The following is a 20,471-nucleotide window of genomic DNA, read 5'->3' on the forward strand; positions in this document are numbered from 1 at the left end:
TTTAAGGTTTCTTTCACTAATAAAAATTATATGAATAAATTTTCTCAAACTCTTTTGTTTTATTCAGTTTGGGAGTTGACTAAATATCAGCCCTCCACATTTTCAACTCTCATCGTCTGCCGTTCATTTTATTTGATGTTTTGAATGCTCAATGTTCTATGTCACTGACTGTGCTGTTTATTAAAATATTTGCTATCTACTGCACAGGATAAGCATGTTTGTGTTTATACAATTGAAAACAAAATTTGTGTACCAAGACGAAATATTTTATTGTGAAATTGCGTATATTAATTTCTAAATTATCGGTGTCTCTCTTCTTTTAAATTTAAAGTACTCCTCGTATTGGGAATGAATTTCTATGAAAATGGTAGGCTTATAGCAGATTTTTATTTTGACTAGTTAGTTTCCAAATTAATATTATTATAAAACAATAATGATAGTGTAAATGTTTCTTTATATATATTTATGTGTAATATATTATTTTATTTTATGTATGAATAACAATCAAAGTTCTTATATGATTTATGTGTTAGTTATGGTTTATGTTTAACTTATATATTTAGTCATTTTTTATTTTATATTTAACTACATAATATTTATATTTATAAGTGAATTTAAAAAAAAATAGAATAAGATTTTTACAATTCAAGTCCCGATGTACAAGAATTCTTTATTTACTTTCTCATGAGACTTTGATCACTATTGAAACAACAAAATTCTTTTGCAACATAAATGTCATTACTTATCAAAAAATCAAATAATCATTCGTGTATCATTCTAGATGTATCCATATATCCGTACAAATTTTATAATTTTCCATAATTCTTAAATGAGAAATAATTAATTTAAAATCACAAATCAATTAAATATGCAAATTAATATTTATTTTACATTTAAATACAATTAATCAAGTAAAAAGAGAAATAGAAATAAGAAAAAAATATATACATATACTTTTTTCAATAAGAAATAAGAAAAAAATCAATTGAATGAAAATATGAGTAAGTTTATTTTCAATTCTATTTTCAACACTAAAATAAATAAGTTTGAAAGATATTTTCAAAAACATTCTAATAATATAATTTCTAAACAATTTAAATAAGGATAATGATATTTAGACAACATTTTTTTCACAACATTTGAACATTGATTACATGTCAATCTATGATTGGTCAAAAATTACTCCACAATCAATAATAATAATCATAAACATTATTATGGAATAATTTTTGGCTAATCATAGATTGACATGTAATCAATGTTCAAATGTTGTGAAAAAAATGTTGTCTAAATATCATTATCCTTTAAATAATTAATTTAAGATTTGATTTGTTCAAACATCATCCTTTATTCATTTAAATCAATCTTAATCTCTTAACTCAAAATGCATATTTATATTCAAACAAAATTCATGATCTATTAGGAGAAACATTATAAAAATTTACTTTACTTATCTAAACTATATTCAAAACTCCATTAAAGAAACTTTATATTTAATTTACATAATTTAGTCACTGATAATCTAATCAATAACAATATCCAATTCAAAACATTTTAAACAAATATTTATCAAACCATATCCAACAACACTCATATTCATACATTTAAACAAATATTCAATCGACCACAATCCTTACATAAAAACAAAAACCTAATAACTAAGTTACTTTCACGTTTAAATTATATATTTTGCATTTTACCAAAAGCATAAATAATTTTATTAGTAATTCTTTACGAAGAAACTTTTAGCTCAACCATGAATTTATCCAAATCTAGGAACTTAGAGTAAAGTTTTCAAATATAACAAAATTTCAATATGTACTAAAAACAAGTTCAAATGATTATTTTTCCTCGTTGACTACATCAACTTTAATAACGAAAACACAAGGAAAATAAAAGAAAATATATATATATATAGTAAATAAAAACTTGTTCCGCTTGAAAATATGATTGAGTAGAAAAAAAAATCTGAGTTCCTCGTTACTTTGAGATGCAATTAGAAAATGAAACATAAAATCAATAATTTGGAGAAAAGTTGGGAGAAGAAAGTGAGAAAAAAAAAATTAAAATATTAGAGAGAGTGGTGTGGGAGAATGACACCAACCTTTACACTTTTTTTTTTTCATTTTTTCTTATCTATTAAACTCCTACACTAAATTCACTCAAATCATTGGAATATTTTTCATCTTGACATTTTCCATAAAATATAAAATTATGTGTGACTCATTATTCATTATTCACATTTAAATAAGTATTATCTGGTACTCTATTTTAATATTTATATAATTACAAATTTTTAAGTAAAATTTACACTAAAGAAAATAAATATTTTTGTTATAATAATTAGTATGATTTTAATTTTTTATAAAAGTATTATTATTTAATTAATATTTAAAATAATGTATAATTAGGTAGTATCACAAATACAAACATACCCACACTACCTAAGTGGAACTAAAATCAGACACAACCCAACAAAGATGTAATCGAATACAAATTCTTAGTTCTAATACAAGAACAAATATAATTAAACTCACCTGTGTTCAAAGTAGGATGGCAACGGGTCGGGTTGGGCATAGATAGTGTCTATTTGTAACTTGACTTGACAAAAAAAAAATTCATCTGCTATCCACCCGGATACCCACTTAAAAAATGCGCGGATATTTTAAAACCCGTGGATATCTACAAATATCTAAAAAAAATTATAAATTATTAAAATAAAATTGAAATAGAATTACAAAAAATATATAAAATATAAATATAAATTAAATTAATATAAATTAAAATTTAATTTTTGTTTCGATTGAATTGGTCCAAGGGTAGGTTGTCTTTATTTGCTTTGTTCTCTTTTGATCTTCAGTCCTTCCTGAGAATGTCATCCACTCCGATGGGTTGTTGACATGCAGAAGACACTCCGACGCTCAAGTCATATATGTTTCACATAGAGCTCTATATTTTATTAGGATAGGAGAGGATACTTGTCGACATCAATTATATATTTACAGGGACTATGACATACAAGTCCATTACAATATATTTTTAGGCAATCAAAACCCGTAATCAATAATAATCAATACCTGTATATTTTGTAAAGCGTAAGGTAATCTGATATATCAATGCCTATTAATTGTCCATAAATGACAATTAATTATGCGTATATTTCATATAATACAATTTTTGTTAAATTTAACCTTGTAAAATATAAATTAATGTTAATTTTAATTAAATTTAACTTAATAAAATAAAAATTAAATTTTTATTTTTATTTTTTGCAAGTTGCGGATATCCACACCAATCCGTTTATAAGCAGATATTAAAATATCCACTATCCATAGGTTTCGGATAGTAAATATTCGCGGGTATAAACTATGCATCACGGATTTTATCCGCATATATCCACGCACGGGCACAATTTTTTTTTTTTACATCCCTAATTCAAAGTCATTCCGCGTCTCCCTCCTCCTTTTTCTTATAAGCTACTTTTAATTACTCTATCATTTAATTTTCTTCCTTTTTCTTATAAGCTACTTTTAATTATTCTATCATTTAATTTTTTTTTTAGGTTAAATATATGTTTTAGTCCTCATATTTGTTCTCCATTCTCAATTAGGTCCTCATGTTTTTTTTTATCCCAATTTCATCCTAATATTTGTAAATTTGAGGCAATTAAGCCCTTTCCGTTAACTGGCCACTGACGTCGTAGGCCAATTGAAAGGGCTTAATTGCCTCAAATTTACAAATATTAGGATGCAATTGGGAAAAAAAAAACGGAGAGAGCTTAATTCCTCAAATTTACAAATATTAGGATGCAATTGGGACAAAAAAACGGAGAAGGCTTAATTCCTCAAATTTACAAATATTAGGATGCAATTGGGACAAAAAAAACATGAGGACCTAATTGAGAATGAGAAATAAATATGAGGACTAAAACATATATTTAACCTTTTTTATAAAAAGATGTATTAATAGAGTATTTATATTTTCCTAATGTCACATATGACGCTGTTTTTATAATTCTTAAATAAACAATTTAAAAACTAATCCTAAACAATCATAATTGCTTTTTTATCCTTTAAAAAAAATTAAAAAAAATAATCATAAAATAATATTCCCCTTTGTCCAGTTTTTAGTACTATTCGTATGCAACAAACAGAAAATACGCCGATACCACAAAATATATTATTAAATATTACAATTTATATTTCATAAATTTTTTAATATTGACAAAAATGAGATCACAAGTTTATTTTATCTAAACAATGAAACTTTTAAAATGAATTAAGCAGTGCAATAATGGTCTTTTTCCCTAGGTGGAGCGTGGATAAAAAAAAAAGTATGCAAAAGTACTAATACCTCTTTAGGACTAAATTTGCAGATTTTTTAAAGGACTCAAAATATAATTGTTTTTCTTTTCAGAAGACTATTTTTTGAAAATTTCTAAAAAATTATAGTAAAATAATAGTTGACAATGAGTATTAGTTTTGTTCATGCTTTAGAAAAAAGGAAACACCAACAACCAAACTTTTAGTTAGCTTTTTTATTGAACAAAGAATAGTATATGATAATGTAGATGGATTAAGTAAAAGACTGTTGTTTCTGCGTTTTCGAAATTGAAACTATTTACTCCACGTCAACTTGGTAGAAGAACAACATGCTGCAAAAAAAAGAAGATAACGGTTAATTCACAAAAAAAAAGAAACTCAACATCTTCTAATGATGATAACTGAAACCGTCAATTTATATTCAATTACCATAAAAAAATGATTTTTACCTTAATTTGTGTTCTATCATATGTATAGGTGATATGTATTCGTCCATCACTGTCCTGGATAACAGCAGGATAAGAGAATTCCATTCCCAATGTATCCTCCAATGTAAGAACCTCGCACCAAGAATCACCATCATCCTTAGAGAGTGCCACTTTAAGCACACCCCTTGATTTAGTATTATAAGCAAGCAATAACCGGCCATCTCTAAGCTTAATCCCATCAATACCTAGTAAACAAGGTAACACACAAATGTCATTAATGCCCAACATAGACAAGTAGCAAAAGAATGAAAAGGAGTAAAAAACTTCAAATTTGAAGTTATCAATGATCAACGTTACTGTTCAGTTAAAACAATCTTCATAACTATGCAGCAAAAATTTGAAAGCAATATAGTTCGCAAAATTGACCTGAATTTGGGTTGGGGAGCTGAGTAGGTTTTGCATATCCCCAAGTCTTGCCACCGTCAGATGATTCTGACATACATACTCTACCAATGCCATCAAAGGATCGTAGTAAAACACGTAATTTCCCATTTGCAGTCTGATAAGGTACTGGTTGAATCACACTCAGAGGTTCATTTTCAATGTAAATTGGACCATGCTTGCTCCATGACCTGCCTAAATCTGCTGTTACCTATTGCACACAATAAGTAATAAATGTCAGCATGCTACCATTTCTAACTATCACTGAAGCGAACCGTTCAACTAGGAGGAGTTCAGTTAACACCTCTACCCAGGCGCCCCAGGAGTTCCAGCTTTCAACAGATGATCCACAAATTAAATTACCATTTTCAAGCAAAATAGGCTGAGAAATAGTAAGGAAAATCAGAAGTAGTAAAGAATAAATTTAATGCATGAAATTCGAACCGCCATTGAAAAAAGTCAGTGAAATAGATTCTGATGTACCTTATTCTTTATAGGTCCTAATATACCAGGAGGAAGCTGTTCTCTTGATGTCCAAGTCATGCCTTTATCGTATGAGCGTTTCACAAATCCACTCCATCTGAAATAAGTATACTTCTCATTGAAAAAGAAAGACAAATAATAAACTTAAAATTACCTAAAGTCCTATATGGTGAGGGAGGGGAGGGAAGGGGAGGCGGGGATACAACTTATTAGATCAACAACTTCAATATGGACAAAGCCATCGTTCAAAGATTTCAATGTATGGGGTTGCAATGAATTATGAATATATCTTTCCAATATATTATGATTTATATGTCATGGAAATATATCCGTGTGAATTTATAATCTTTTTCTTTACCAATTAAAGATTTTAGCTGCTTTCACGCGGAAACTCTTCTGTTATACTGTTCTATCAATATATCTGATAGGAACTGAATTTACTGCAGATTAATAGAAAAAAGTACACAGAGAACTGTGCTAATGTGCACAAAGTATAGCAATTGATAGTGAAAGCAAACAAAACAGAAAAGGAAAAACTTCTGCCCTACGGCAACACCACCCAAGACAACCTGAAATTGATTCCCTCCTCTCTCATTTCCCCTTTCTTCACTTATCTCAGCCATTAACTTTACCGCCATGCTTTCCTCACCAATTGCTATGTCTAGAAGTTTGTTATAGCCTAAGTAAATCCCACCTCGCGTAACAATATGATTCAAACTACCCAGTTCACAGGATTTTACTAAGGAGAAACAATAATATGCATGAAAAAGTTGATGTTGTTCTATGTAGCATAGTTTTGTCAGAACCAAAAGCCCGCACCACCCATGAATTTCACTCAGGATGATGAAATGCATGTCGTTATCAAATCTCCAATAAAGACATTACTCAGAAGAAAAAAGGAAAGAGGAAAAAGAGTTATCATGGAAATTTCCAAATACGCACTTAGGTTATATCTGTAATGTTGGATAGTGAAATTGGACCGGAAAAAAAAAAATTGGATGCCAATCAACCAAAGTGGAATCACAAACCTAGTTCTTTCAACAACTACCATATATGAGAACATTGCAGCAATGAATGTCGGCACAGATGAAAAATAGATGTATGAGGACAAAAAGTTATAAACTTTACTTCTGAACTTCTTGGCCTATCTTGTAGAAGAGAAGTATCACATCTGATTCAAGTTTGAACAGTACAGGATTCCACATAGGAACATTTGGTTGTTGATCAGCAATTACAGGTGCTTGCCATCTCCCGTTCTATGCACCAAAATTTTGATCAGAAAGTCAGTTCAGCATTGAAAATTTAGAGTTCAGTACATCCCTCCTACAGATGTGAAACTATAAAGACAGTTTTTGACAAACAGATTAGAAATCAAAATCTGTTACCACTCTCTAGACACATTTGGAAAACTACTCAATAGCAACTCTACATTACGACATCCTGACTCTGCCAGGCAGAGCAAACAGCTATTAAACAAACAGTAAATTATAGAAGTAGAGAAATAAAAGAAACCCTGGCAGGAGAATATACTAAAGCCCCCAAAATCAGACACCAAAATTAGTACAACTGTATGAAAACGCCCAGTTTCCCATTAATTGAAAGACTTGGGGGTAAAGCGTATGCATTTTACCTTGTAAGTCTGCACCCATATTTTGACATCGGGTGCCCCCTCGAATGAACCCCCAAAATAGGCAACCAAGAAATGATCCTTATCAACCTACAAAGGTCAAACAACGTGTCATTGGGTTCATTTCACCAAAAAGAAAAAAAGAAAAAAACATCAATAAATCTTTTTTGGTGGGTAAAGATTTTTGTATCAATGACCTCAACAATGGTAGAAGCATGACAACTCTTGAAGGGAGCGGATCCAGCTTGGTAAGTGAACTCCTCCTTTACTGGTCCTTGTATTGAAAAATCTTTCGCCATGCCTAAAGGTTGAACTTGCGAGGTTGCTGTGTTCTTTACTTTCGCACTGCTCGAAACACTCATCTGCAAAATGTATCCTCTAGTTTTAGTAAATGAAAATCAAATTGTGAACAATGACATAAGAAGTGAAAACGGCGTAGTACAGCAATGGGTTGACCTGCATTTTGTTGGCTATACCAAGAAGGAGGTATACCAGGAAGACAAACACCAACGGGATTTCTGAGTTCAATTACATCATTTTCTGTGCAATACCTTATAATAATAGATTAATAAGTTTTTCAATTTTATATATTTATTTAATTTTCTAATTTTTTATTTTTATCTAATTTGTGACTTAGAGTGATGCTTATATTTCCAACACACATTTCATGGGACAGCTTTCCGAAAGAGAAAAAAAAAATTGAGGTCTAATGTAAAATAAAGAGTAAAAAAATTAATTAACAAGAATTCTTACCTGCTTAAACAAAAGCGGTTTTTTCATGTGTAATTAACAAGAAGATGATGGGAGGATGATATGATTTTCGAAGAATAAAAAATTAAAGGTGGGTTTTATTTTACAGTGTCAAAATACATGTAATTCAGAATGTTGCATGATAAATGAAATCGGAAAAAACAGCAGAAAGAAACACAACAGACAGAGTGAAGTTGGGGAGCATGAAAAAGACAAGGAAAAAAAATGAAAAGTTAATTCAAGAAAAATAAGTAAATAAAAGTAAAACTCTTTATTTTATTATTAGTTGTTATTTAATATATTTATTATCATTAAATATATCATAATACGATATCTATATGTATATAAAATGTGTTTGGTACAGATTAGCTACTAATTTATAAGTTAGTATGATTGATAAAAAGGATTTTGATAAATTAATTTAAAGTAGGTTTTTTTTTGGAATTTATAATTTATAAGTTACAAATTATTTAAAACTAATTTTTAATTCTTTCCATTTTTTTTCTCAATTATTAATAGTTGTTTTAACATTTAAAAATTTATAATGTAATATTGTTTAGATAATTTACACTAAGATAGATTTTGTTATTTGTAAATTATACAACTATTTTATTTGTTTAATATAAAATAAGAAAAATAAAAATAATTATGAAGTGCGGAGGGAGAGAAAAGAAAAAGAAAAAGAAAATATTAGGCGAAACTGGTAGAGAAAGGAGTGGGGAAAGAGGAGGGAAGAAGAAGGGAAAAAAATGAGAGCAAGACAGAGGAAGTAAGAAAAATATATTTTTATGTGTATTTCTTCACATATATATGATAGTTAACGCAAGGAGATGAAACATCTACTATTTTATTTATTTTATAATTATAATTATTTTATAAATTATTTTAATTTTATTCTATTTATTTATTTATATTTATATTACTTACATTTGTATTTATTAAGTGTTTATATTGAGGTATCAAAATCATGGTTTAGTTTATTCTAATAAAATTTGTTAGTAATTAGATCTATCATTTCACATACTATGTTATCAAATTATTTATTAATATTTAATTTTATACTAGAAATAAATATGTTGAAAATTATATATCATTAAATGTAAGACCATTTTTCAATTAGATTTATTAAAATAAGTTCAAATCTATCGGTCAACTTAGTCGGTCACGATTTAAGTTGGATTAAGTTAACAAAACTTTATAAATTTCAGTAGATCTGACGAATCCAACTCACTTAAGTTGGATACATGATAAAATGGATTGATACTTCACTCTTAACTTAAGAGTTCAATCCAAAATATAATAAACTTTTTTATTTTTTGAAATTTTGGAAAAGAGACTCGCACCTATGACACTTTGTTTATTATTTACCTTTGTATTTCATTACTATTTTTATTTCCCAAAGCAATAAGATATAGCATATAATTGTGATTTAGCTTTTTAGATAAATAATTTATTTATTATCTACGATGACAAAAATTAAGTTTTTAAAAAATGTTTGGACATTTTGATTTTTGATTACATGATAAAAAAAAGTGTTAGATTGAAAAAAAAACTGAATTTTTTTTAACTAAATAAGCTAATTTGTTCACTCCACTATGAACTGTGTTAAATTTAAATTTTTTGAACTCATTAATAAACTAATCAAGTTAGATTGTTTCATTAAATAACTAATTAGTGATAGATTGGATAACATATTTTGACAATTTTATTTATAATATATAAGTTAGTATACTTTATAAATAGGTTTTCTAAATTTAAATTAAACTTAAATTTACTTTTTAAATGTATCTTATAAAAAAGAAAAATTAACTTAAAAATAAATCCAAAAAAAGTTAAATTGAAAACACTGTGATGTTAAACTTATTTTTGTCTAGTCATACATGTTCGTTTCCGAGTAACATACTTAATCATATAGAAAATCATCTAACTACTACACAAACAACGATGAGGTTTCAACCTTCACGATTGGTAGAATAACAAAGTCAAACAAATGACCATTTAGAAAGGACATTTATGAATAAGATATGATTTTGAGAAGTAATCGGAATATTAATAGCTTGACTTTCATGAATATAAAAATGAAAATACCACATGATGCAGAAGATATAGACATTTTTAATACTCTGCTTAAGGTTTCAAGCTTCTTGACTAAAATATTTTGGCATCATTGTAAAACTTAATTTTGTCTAGTCGTTCATTTTCGAGTGATACACTTAATCATATCGAAGGTTATGTAACTATTAAATAAACAACAACGAGATTTCAACATTTACATTTGTCAGAGAAATAAAGTCATTTAATTAAGAAAATAAACGGCCATTTATAAAGGACATTTTATGAATAAGATCTGATTTTGAGAAATAATCGAAATATTAATGGCTAGACTTACAAGAATATAAGAATATCACATAATACATAAGATATAAACATTTATATTTCATGTTTTTTGTCTGTAACATTTTCACATCCATGATAAAACTCGATGAAACTTTTTTCAGTGTTCGTTTTTTACAAGCAAAACAGTTGTTGCAGTATCAAGTGATAATAAAACCCTGAATTTCATTTCAATTCCTTTATACTGCCTACATAGATACTAATATATATTTTTTTAATTGGACTTTATTATCGTAATAGATATTAATATCTATCTATTTTTTCAATTGGAATTTATTATCATATTAATATTTATGGTTTAATTATTTATGGAATTTATTATCATATTAATACGATCGTTACTTTTGTGTCGTTTATTTTTCTGTCTCGTTCCTGACACAACTCACATATCTTGTGAAAACAGAAAAAAAAAAAAATACAGCATAACAATGTTAAATTGTGTTTTGAGAATTTTAATTTTCTGTTCACAAACTCATGAACATACTCTATTAATCTCCATGTGAGTTTTTGCTGTAAATGTTATGAGCGTTTATAAAATATCTGATTTAATGAAAAAATTGTTATTCTTTATTTTATTTATTGTATAAGGTTTATGACTATTAACATACTCTTTAGTGTGTAGTTTTTGTTGTGATTTGGTCTTGATAATGGTATTTCTAAGAAGAGATGTAACAAATAAAAAAGCTTTCCTGAAACGAATCAGTGTTGAATAAATATATATATATATATATATATATATATATATATATATATTAATTATGTTTTGATTTTTGTCAAGTAATGTAAGTCAATCCCTACCGGAAAAAGTTAAATTGTTTTAAATATTGAAATAGAATTAGTGTTTTGAAATATACCACAGGAGTGAAAATTTACTCAACTAATATGAATACTATATTTAAATTTAAAAAAGAAAAACAAAAACTTAGAGACCCTAGTTGAATATAACTACAGATACAGGAATTAGAAGTGAGGTGATTTTACTTTGAGCAGAAGCTGGTCAGTGATGCGCGGCAACATTTCAGAAATAAAATGGTTGACAATGACCGCCATAACCTTCACACTCACAGCCATTTCCATCTCTGGTACATATAAGTTATTTCAATTCCGATTGTAATCACTCATTCACCATCCTCATACTTAGTCACTGAATTTTGCAGCGTACGCATTTAAGAGAAAATGGAACGATATGAACTCCAAGATCGAGGAGCTCGAGGCATCTCTGAAGTCCTGCTCTGAGAAATGTGCCTCCGAAAGGCAAGGCCGAATCAGGGCTCAACAGGTCTCCATCACTTCTCTCTCCCAACCAACCACTTTATGCCTTCCTAATTCCGTTTCCGACTCCGGTAATTGCAGGCTTTGAGAGAAGAAGTAACAAAGTCGCAGCCTAAATCTGAAAACCTAAACCTCACTTGTTATCCCATGATGCCAATCGGTATCGTCCACTCCTGCTTCTCCACCAGGAACGGGACGCCGAGGCAACCGTTACTCGTGCCACTTGCTAGGGCGTGTTTGGTTTTTAACACTACTCGCGTTCCTCCGGCGTCGCTCGAGGGTTTGGAGGAATATTCTCATTGTTGGATTCTGTATGTTTTTCACTTAAATACGGATCTTGATAAGCTGTGGAAGCATCCGTCTAAATCAGGGTTCAAGGCCAAGGTGCGTGCCTCTGGTTTCAACTGATAATCTGGACCCTTTTCACATGAACTTTTCCTTAGTTTCTTACAACTAATTCTAAGTCTTTGTTATATACTAAAGAGGATTTAATATTTTTAGTCATTGAAGTTAAATCAGAAGAAAGAATGAATTGAAATTCTGACGTGACCCAAATGTATTTTTAATCTTTGTACAAGTTAGACTAGGCAGTTTCTATGAGACTTAAGTTCATGAATCCAAATTAGCATACGTGAGAAGATTAATTGATTTTATGTCTTTATTTTCTTCTTTTATCAATACTTAAAAAGAAGCTTATTCAATCATAATCTTAATCTACATTGTCATAGCTATGCCATGTTATTTTTTTGTTTTATAGAAGTCTTTTCATATGGATCGGTGGATGAATAGGTGAGGGTTCCGAGACTGAAGGGTGGAAGAAAGGGAGTGTTTGCTACACGATCCCCACACCGTCCATGCCCCATCGGACTCACAGTTGCAAAGGTAAGGACACTTTTTGGTTTTGTGAATCTGAAATGATTCTTCTCACGAATGACACTTTTACTGATGGATATGTCCCTGATTTAGTGCATAATGTTGAATATTGGAGACCAGCGAACAAGTCTCTCTGAAAAAATCACTTTATCCTTTGTTATCTTTAGATTGCTTTGTGATTCCTCTCAGCATTACTAAATTGTTGCAATGCAAGTCTACGGTAAATCATTCCCAAGACAGTATCGGATTTCAGATCCTTGTTCTTGGGCTCATTGCATATGGTGGTTATTCCCCTTCGCCCCAAGTATGAATTCAGTGTGGTGTGTTGTTAAGAAACATACAGTACTATTTTACATTTTAAAAATGCACGTGACAAGTATGTCCATAAAAAAATTGCATTGTTTTGAGGCAGGTTGGTGCCAAGCAACAACAATGATTCGTGTAATAAAAATGTGACTGTCACATGTCATTTGTCTTAAGAGTGGATGAGAAGAAGTATGAATCAGTGACGTAACAAAGGAACCGCCGATCATGGAATAATAGCGACATATTAAAATTGGGCTAAACTGCCGATAGGAAATTGAATTTCACCCTTATTATTATGTGATTAGGAGAATCTTAGTTCTTCGATGATTACTTCTTATACAGGGTCTCATTAATGCACTTTTTTTTTCATGTTGTCTCTGTTCCCTTTGCCATCCACTCCCAAGAATTTCAATTTCTGTATTCAAATAAACAAAAAGGACGGGCGTAGTTTGTAACTTTAATTTTATACTGTAGGTAGAGGCTGTACAGGGAAATATGGTTTTGCTCTCGGGTGTGGATCTGGTTGATGGAACTGTAAGCCTCCATTTTCAGTCTCTGCTTATTATGCAAACTTTAGTGAAATTCTGTGCCACTCGTGGTATCGATATTTGTTTAACTGTGAATTTTATGCTTTTATGTAAATGCATAATCATGTTGCTTCCAAATCTCATCAACAGCCAGTGCTAGATCTCAAGCCTTACCTGCCATATTGTGACAGCATCCGAGAAGCTACAGTGCCAAATTGGTTAACAGTAATGCCCCGTTTTCCTTTCAGCTATATATTTCGCTGCTTATATTGGTTTATTTTTTCTAATTAATGTATAACATTTTTTAACAATTTGATCTTTGAATTACTGTGAGTAACTTTAAACAATTGTTAGCTGGATATCAAATTTAATCTTCACACGTGTGAAAAATGATATATAATAAATCATCACTACCTTTTACTACACAATGAAACTCTTGTACTCTTGTATTATGATTATTTGAAAGCTCAGCAGTGAAATTTACTAGAGCAATATTACATTTTCTCACATCTCTCTGCAGAAGTTTAATGAATTATCTCTTAAAAAAATTGTCTTTCTTCAGGATGATAACTTGCTTTCTGTAGCTTCTATTAGCTTTTCGGAGGACTTCGCTTCAGCTCTCGAAAAATGCTGGATAGTGGCGGTGAGTTGTTAACTGCTTAATGCATCATGTCCACTCTTTATATTTGTTTTTATTTAAGAATAGATTCACTTTTCCAAATGATTGCAAAGCAGCTCCTTGTAGCTTTAACATTTTTCATGGAAGAAAATTGATATTTTAGCTACTCTTGTGAAATTACAACCTTGTTATAATAATAATAACAATGACATGAACATATAAGTTAATAAAGGAAAATTAGTAAAATATTATTTGTTGTGTTTGTTCAACAATAACAAGAAAAAAGCACAAGAAAAATAATGAAAGAAAGTACTTGTATAATAACATAAGGTTCTATATACAATGTATCTTCTCAATGCAACATATATAGCATATACATAGAATTCTCTATTTATAGAACTAAGGAAACAGAATGACCAAAAACTACAAAGACAATTAAGACAAAACACCATATAATACATGTGTTAGATGGTACACGGTCTAACTAATATGAACACTATTAGACGCACTCTAGTAGACAATCTTTTGTACCATTCATGATTATGATACAAACTCTTTAAACTGCACTCGTACAAACTCCAAACATTCTCAATTCTAAGCTCTATAAGTTTGGTTACATGCTAATTACCAATCATGGTGTGCCACTTCTTAAATCATTGAAAAGTTCTAGTCTTTCTTTTCAAGATATAAATTTACACCCTCTGCGACTAATCATCTATGGTAGTGAGGAATAAGACCTACTGTGAGTTTGAGTTCTTGCTGGACCTCATAGGTTTACATGAGCATACTCAAACGGCTCAAATGGTCTACTGGATATATATGTTTACTAGTCCCAAACTTCAATCTATGAGACTTTCCAAAGTATGCATTGATCACAAAACTCCAACTCTTTCATTCTATCACCTCCTAGCTATTTGCCCAACTCCGTTAAACCTCTATCACTAATGTGCCCCAATCTTAGATGCCACAGTTTTGTCTTATCTTGCATCGTCTGCCTAGCTACAAACACGTGTTATCACTATTCTAGTATATAAAGACTATTCTTTTTCACTTCCTTAGCAACTATAGACGCTCCTTTTAAAATCTTTATAGTACCTTGTTCAATCTTGGTCGACAAACCCATAAGGTCAAACATACTAACGAACAAAAGATTTCTCTTGAGCTCTTGAACACATCCTCACATCTTGCAATATCATTTCTTGGTTGTCAATCGTCTTTAACTTGATTTATCCCATGCCTTGCACCTTATAGGCTTCATTGTTCGCAAGAAGAACTACACCTCTTTCTTTCAGTTCTTAGGTCTCAAAGAACTCCTTCATTGAACATATGTGGCGAGTGCGTCCTGAGTTCATAATTCAACTTCTTTGTGTAATTGACACTAATGCCACTAACACTCTGGCATATTCTAGCTATTAGACACTACTACAACATTAAAATGTTCTCTTTTGTAATGACAGTTTCTGCCCTTCTCATTCTTTTCCTTCTTTGGATTGTCTGTCTTGTAGTGACATCTCTTGTGACAATTATAACACTCAGGCCTTATATCTGCCATATCATTGGATGAATACTTTGACTTATTCCCTTTCACCTCCCTTATTTTCTTTCTCTTTGACTTCAAGACATTCAAACACTTCAAGACATTATAGTTTGCCTTATACTCTTGAAGTTTTTGTAGTTCCTTAGTTCAAATTGTGGTCTAAACCTCCTTCAGAGTAAAGTCTTATCATTGTCTTTGAGCTTCACTTCAATGTTATCCAAATAGTCAGAATCTTGTTAAAATCTCCCAGCCACTCCACCATCATTCTTGATTTAGTCATCTTGAATGAATACAATTGTTACTTCAGATAGAGTCTACGTGCCAAAGTATTTGTATATACAATAACTAAAGTTTCATACACATTGATGTAGCAACTCTCTCCTCCATGATTTTCTTGGATGTCAGTTGACTACAAAACCAACGGCAAGTGCACCGGTCGCAGCGTAGCAAGTGATAAATATCGTTTCTCCCAAGGAACTTGTGCAACACATGACAATTTTTCCTTTTACAACTCAATTAGACATCAAAATACACAAAACAACACAAGAAACTCTTTTTGGTATTTTATCAAAGAGTTGGTGTGCCAGGAATTTATATTTAAAAGAAACTTCGTTGGAATTGAGTTTCATGAATCATATGAATATAAAACTTTGTTCAATATTTCATTATTTCATTTGAATATTCATATCAAGGCATACTAGTCCAAATCCCTTAGCAACTAGTTCTAAATTAATATATCAAACTGCTAATCTCTTAGTCAATTTAACATACAATTTGCATTAAGTCCGATGTTAAGAATGACCAAGTTATTGAGTCTATCCCTAGATCCCAAATCACTTAAATGCTCTATTTATGTTCATGTTCAAAATAAATCAAAGACATTCAAATATCATTATATTTCCATACAATGATAGTAAATTCAAGAAAGAGCATATGAACGAACAAGTACAATTTACTACACAACTTTTCTACTTTTAATTACAACTTTTCAATGAGAAAAACACATTATTTCATGAATAAATACAAATTTGAGTTAATTAATAAGTCTGAAAATATGTATTTTTTCATACTTATCAATGTCTTATTCCTAAGACACAAAGTTATGGTGTTTTTGACTTTGTCGATTATGTCAATCTTCTCCTTTTGAGACAATGACAGTAACATGTTCACCTCACCTTTATCTCATCAACAATTTCTTGTATCAAAATAACTTCCATCTTAAGCCTCCATAATCTGAAGTCATTCTTAAAAAAAAAAACTTGTAAATAGCAAAGTTGGTGACCATGTCTTCAAATCTTGCTCTTCTTGATTTTGTACCTCTTGTTCCTCACAGACGGTGTGGATTGTTGGGTTCATTAAATAATAATAAGAAAAAACACAAGAAATAAAACAACTGTATTATAACAGAAGGTTTTATACACAGTATGTTCTCACTATTACATATATTGCATATATATGAAGTTCTCTATATAGGACTAAGAAAACGAAATAACAGAAAATTGCAAAGATAGTCAATACAAAATGCCATCTAATACAGGTGGTGGATGGTCTAATTAATCTTAAAACTACTGGACATTCTTTTAGCATTTTTTTGACATTTGGTTCAAAATTATCTACAACCATTTTTTAGTATATGTTTTTACTTAGCTTATATTGCAAAACGAGGATGACCATGGTGGGGCAGCAGTAAGGCTGCTACTACCTTGTCACTTAGAATTCACGGGTTCAAACCTAGGAACGAGCTCTCTCCATTGCGTCCTTTCCAAACCCACTTGTCGGGATTTGGGAGTCTCATGCAATGTGTCACATTTTTCACCTTAAATTACAAAACGTCGGATAGAAAGTCCCCGGACCCTAGTTTGAATAGCTGTAAAGCCCCTTAATTAAGGAGAGAAAGACCGAAAACAACTTGAAGTGAAATTATTAAAAAATATTCAGATTTTGGCTTCCCTGAAATTTTGGTTACTGCCTTATGTTGTTATTGCTTAAGTCACATTTTCAATCTTGTTCTTGTTCCGATGTAATTCATACGAGTCTATGATTCAGGAAAAGAAGTCATTGTATGCATCACCAGGTGAGTTCCAAAGCTTGATAAAGCAGGTTCTTTCATGGGATATTCGGTCATTGAGTCAACGCAATCGACCACATGATGCATTACTTAATGAAAACGGTGAACTATTGGGTAACGCTTCTGACGTAGATGACCACGAAAATGCTATCAATTCCAGTGAAATCATTTATCACCTGATTTTGGAGGGACTTGATGTCTCTTACAGAATTGATCATGTCGGTAATGTCATCGTACATAATGTGTCACCTGCTGTGCAGGATAATAAGCATAGTTTCTTTAATTACTTGACATGGAAAGACAAGTTGCAATGATTTCTTTTATGATACCCTATTACTTGTTAAGCTATTTTAATTGATATTTTTCTTTTTCAAAAAATGCTTTTGCCCTTTTGTTAGTAGTAATGTAAGCTTTGAAGGTGTTTGGTTTCCTTTATGGTCATTTTTAATTCATGTTTTTGTTACAATTTCGCTAATACCATCTTGTATTATTTTCAAAATTTTGTGAAGAGATAAGCAACATCCCACAAGTTATTCTTGTTGTTACCATCTTATATTTTTTTAAGAAACTATATATGATTTTTTTCGAAAAATTTTATAGACAAAACATTGCTTATTTTGTAACAGTAAAGAAATATATTAATAGAATGTTTAAAAGCACAATGTTACAATTCTGATTTCGAAAGTACCAGTAAAAGAGTATTGAGTATAAAAAGTTAATTTCAGCATATTTATCTTATCCTACGCAATCCCTAAAAAAATGTCAAACCAACCAATTCTCTTATTACCGATGAAATTCGCAACCAACTATCTTATCACCGATGAAATTAGCTAACAGGTTAACTTCGGATTTATATTTTGGAAAATAAGAAAAATATTGAAATCTAAATTCAGGAACTGGATTTTCTTCATTATTTTTACACGAAGAAGTCAAAAGTTTTGGAATTTAAAATTGTGAAACACTAAAGGCAAGAAAAATAAATGAAATACTCATACCATATTCATTACCCAGATATTTTAAATTTAAGAACGCAGTTCTACAAGAAACTCTAATTACAACAGATTGACTTGTATAATGATATAATAATAGGGTCATATTAAGATTAAAAACTAGGTTTCTATAAAATACCATCCTTCAATAATTATATTAATATTTTTAACTTATTAAAAACAAAAATGAAAATAAAAATTTATAAAAATCTGATTTATTACAAGACTGATTGAAACAAAACTAATAAAGATATACAATGAGATGCATACAAGTAGTGTGATTTGACAAAACGATTAAAATAAGATCCATTCAGTATTTTTAAAATTCATGGAATGAAAAATAGAGTCGTATTTGTGAATATGTTTTGAATTTGTTTCTCTTTTAAGTAGGAATTATAGTATTCATTATTTAATTTTTTTTTATCATGTATGAAGATAAAGATGAATATGTATATAAAATGTCTTTTCTTTATATCCTGCTTAATATACATCTTGGTGTTTATCTTCATTTTGTTTAAATTATTAAAATTTACATAGTTTATATGTATATAACATTGAACATTTGAAGAATTTTTTGTTTGGTCCAAATAATTCTCATTATCTATCTGAAAAGTTTTTCAAATGTTCAATATACTTTTTATCTTAGGGTTGAATATGTTTTTAGTCCCTATATTTCGGGGCAATTTTGGTTTTAGTCCATTTTCAAACTAAGGTACAATTTAGTCTTTCAATTTTAGAAAACTTTGGTTTTAGTCATTTTTATCAAATTTTTTTAACTTTATTTGCTGTTTGTTTACACTGTTTGACACATTTTTGCTTCAATGTTAATTGAGAAACGTGCTTGAAACAACAAATAAATAAAGTTAAAAAAATTTGATAAAAATGACTAAAACCAAAGTTTTCTAAAATTGAAGGACTAAATTATACCTTAGTTTGAAAATGGAATAAAACCAAAATCGCCCCAAAGTATAGGGACTAAAAACATATTTAACCCTTTATCTTATTATGTATTTTGATCATTATTTATTTATTATTCTTTTATCATGTAGAATATTAATTTAATAATTTTTATATAATTATTTTTATTTTCTAACTCATTTCTATAAATTTACTAACACAATTATATAAAAATGTTTCATTTACTGTAATATTCCATATCTAAATTTAAATTATTATTAGTTTAATTTTTTTTATATGTGATTTCATGTAGTGTATTATAATATTTATTAATGTATAAAAAAGATATTTCATTATAATTTAGAAGAAGAAAGTAAAGAGAGATTTGAAATATTTTTAAATTTGAATATTTTTTTTCTTTTTAACTTTATTAACTTTGCTTCATTAATATTTTAAAAATTAATAGATTGTTTGGTTGGTATGAAATTTTATTTATGGGCAATTACATTATATTTTATATAATCATTTAACTCTAATTTTTTTATTTTTAATATTGATTTAAAATTTATACCGTTTTAATTTATTTCTAAATATTTGACATTGAATATTTGATAATTTTATATTTTTTTATGATATTTTTATAAAAATTAATTAATTGATATTAAAAATATAAAAAAATGTGTGATAAGTGAATACAGATATATGAGTTACATAACTGGTATGAAATGAAACAAAAATTATATACCTAGTAAATACGAATTTTTACCACGAAATAAATGAAATAATGAAACTCATTATCTATTGTCTTCCCTGAACTAAAATAATACTTTCACTCGTAAATAATTATCACCGAAATTGTTTTAATAAGGAGATAAAGACAAACATTTTTAGCAATTTTCAACAATTCCTATTTTAAAAATCACACAAAAATAATGCTT

At 29.3% G+C, this 20,471-nt stretch overlaps 2 protein-coding genes across 3 annotated transcripts; one reads left to right on the plus strand and one right to left on the minus strand.

Annotated features, from left to right (window-relative positions):
- Positions 1-4,514: 4,514 nt before the first annotated feature.
- On the minus strand, positions 4,515-7,842 carry LOC106769580. 2 transcript variants are annotated; one of them, XM_014655254.2, is made up of 9 exons: positions 7,758-7,842; positions 7,499-7,663; positions 7,305-7,391; positions 6,803-6,930; positions 5,675-5,771; positions 5,496-5,573; positions 5,177-5,402; positions 4,772-4,995; positions 4,515-4,654 (listed from the first exon to the last, which is right to left on the minus strand). In XM_014655254.2, exons 1-9 carry the CDS (start codon positions 7,761-7,763, stop codon positions 4,631-4,633), a joined length of 1,035 nt encoding a protein of 344 aa, XP_014510740.1. In that variant the 5' UTR covers positions 7,764-7,842; the 3' UTR covers positions 4,515-4,630. The 2 variants fall into 2 exon arrangements, with proteins under 2 accessions (XP_014510740.1, XP_014510741.1); XM_014655255.2 differs by having other exon boundaries at positions 7,744-7,800.
- A 3,552-nt stretch (positions 7,843-11,394) lies between these two features.
- On the plus strand, positions 11,395-18,076 carry LOC106769579 (tRNA (adenine(37)-N6)-methyltransferase). The gene is made up of 8 exons (XM_014655253.2): positions 11,395-11,527; positions 11,603-11,724; positions 11,799-12,101; positions 12,507-12,599; positions 13,371-13,430; positions 13,574-13,648; positions 13,986-14,066; positions 17,626-18,076. The coding sequence occupies exons 1-8, from the start codon at positions 11,449-11,451 to the stop codon at positions 17,959-17,961; spliced, it is 1,149 nt and encodes a 382-aa protein (XP_014510739.1). The 5' UTR covers positions 11,395-11,448; the 3' UTR covers positions 17,962-18,076.
- Positions 18,077-20,471: the final 2,395 nt, after the last annotated feature.

Source organism: Vigna radiata, chromosome 7 (genome assembly GCF_000741045.1).
Source record: "Vigna radiata var. radiata cultivar VC1973A chromosome 7, Vradiata_ver6, whole genome shotgun sequence".
Taxonomy (NCBI): Eukaryota; Viridiplantae; Streptophyta; class Magnoliopsida; order Fabales; family Fabaceae; genus Vigna; species Vigna radiata.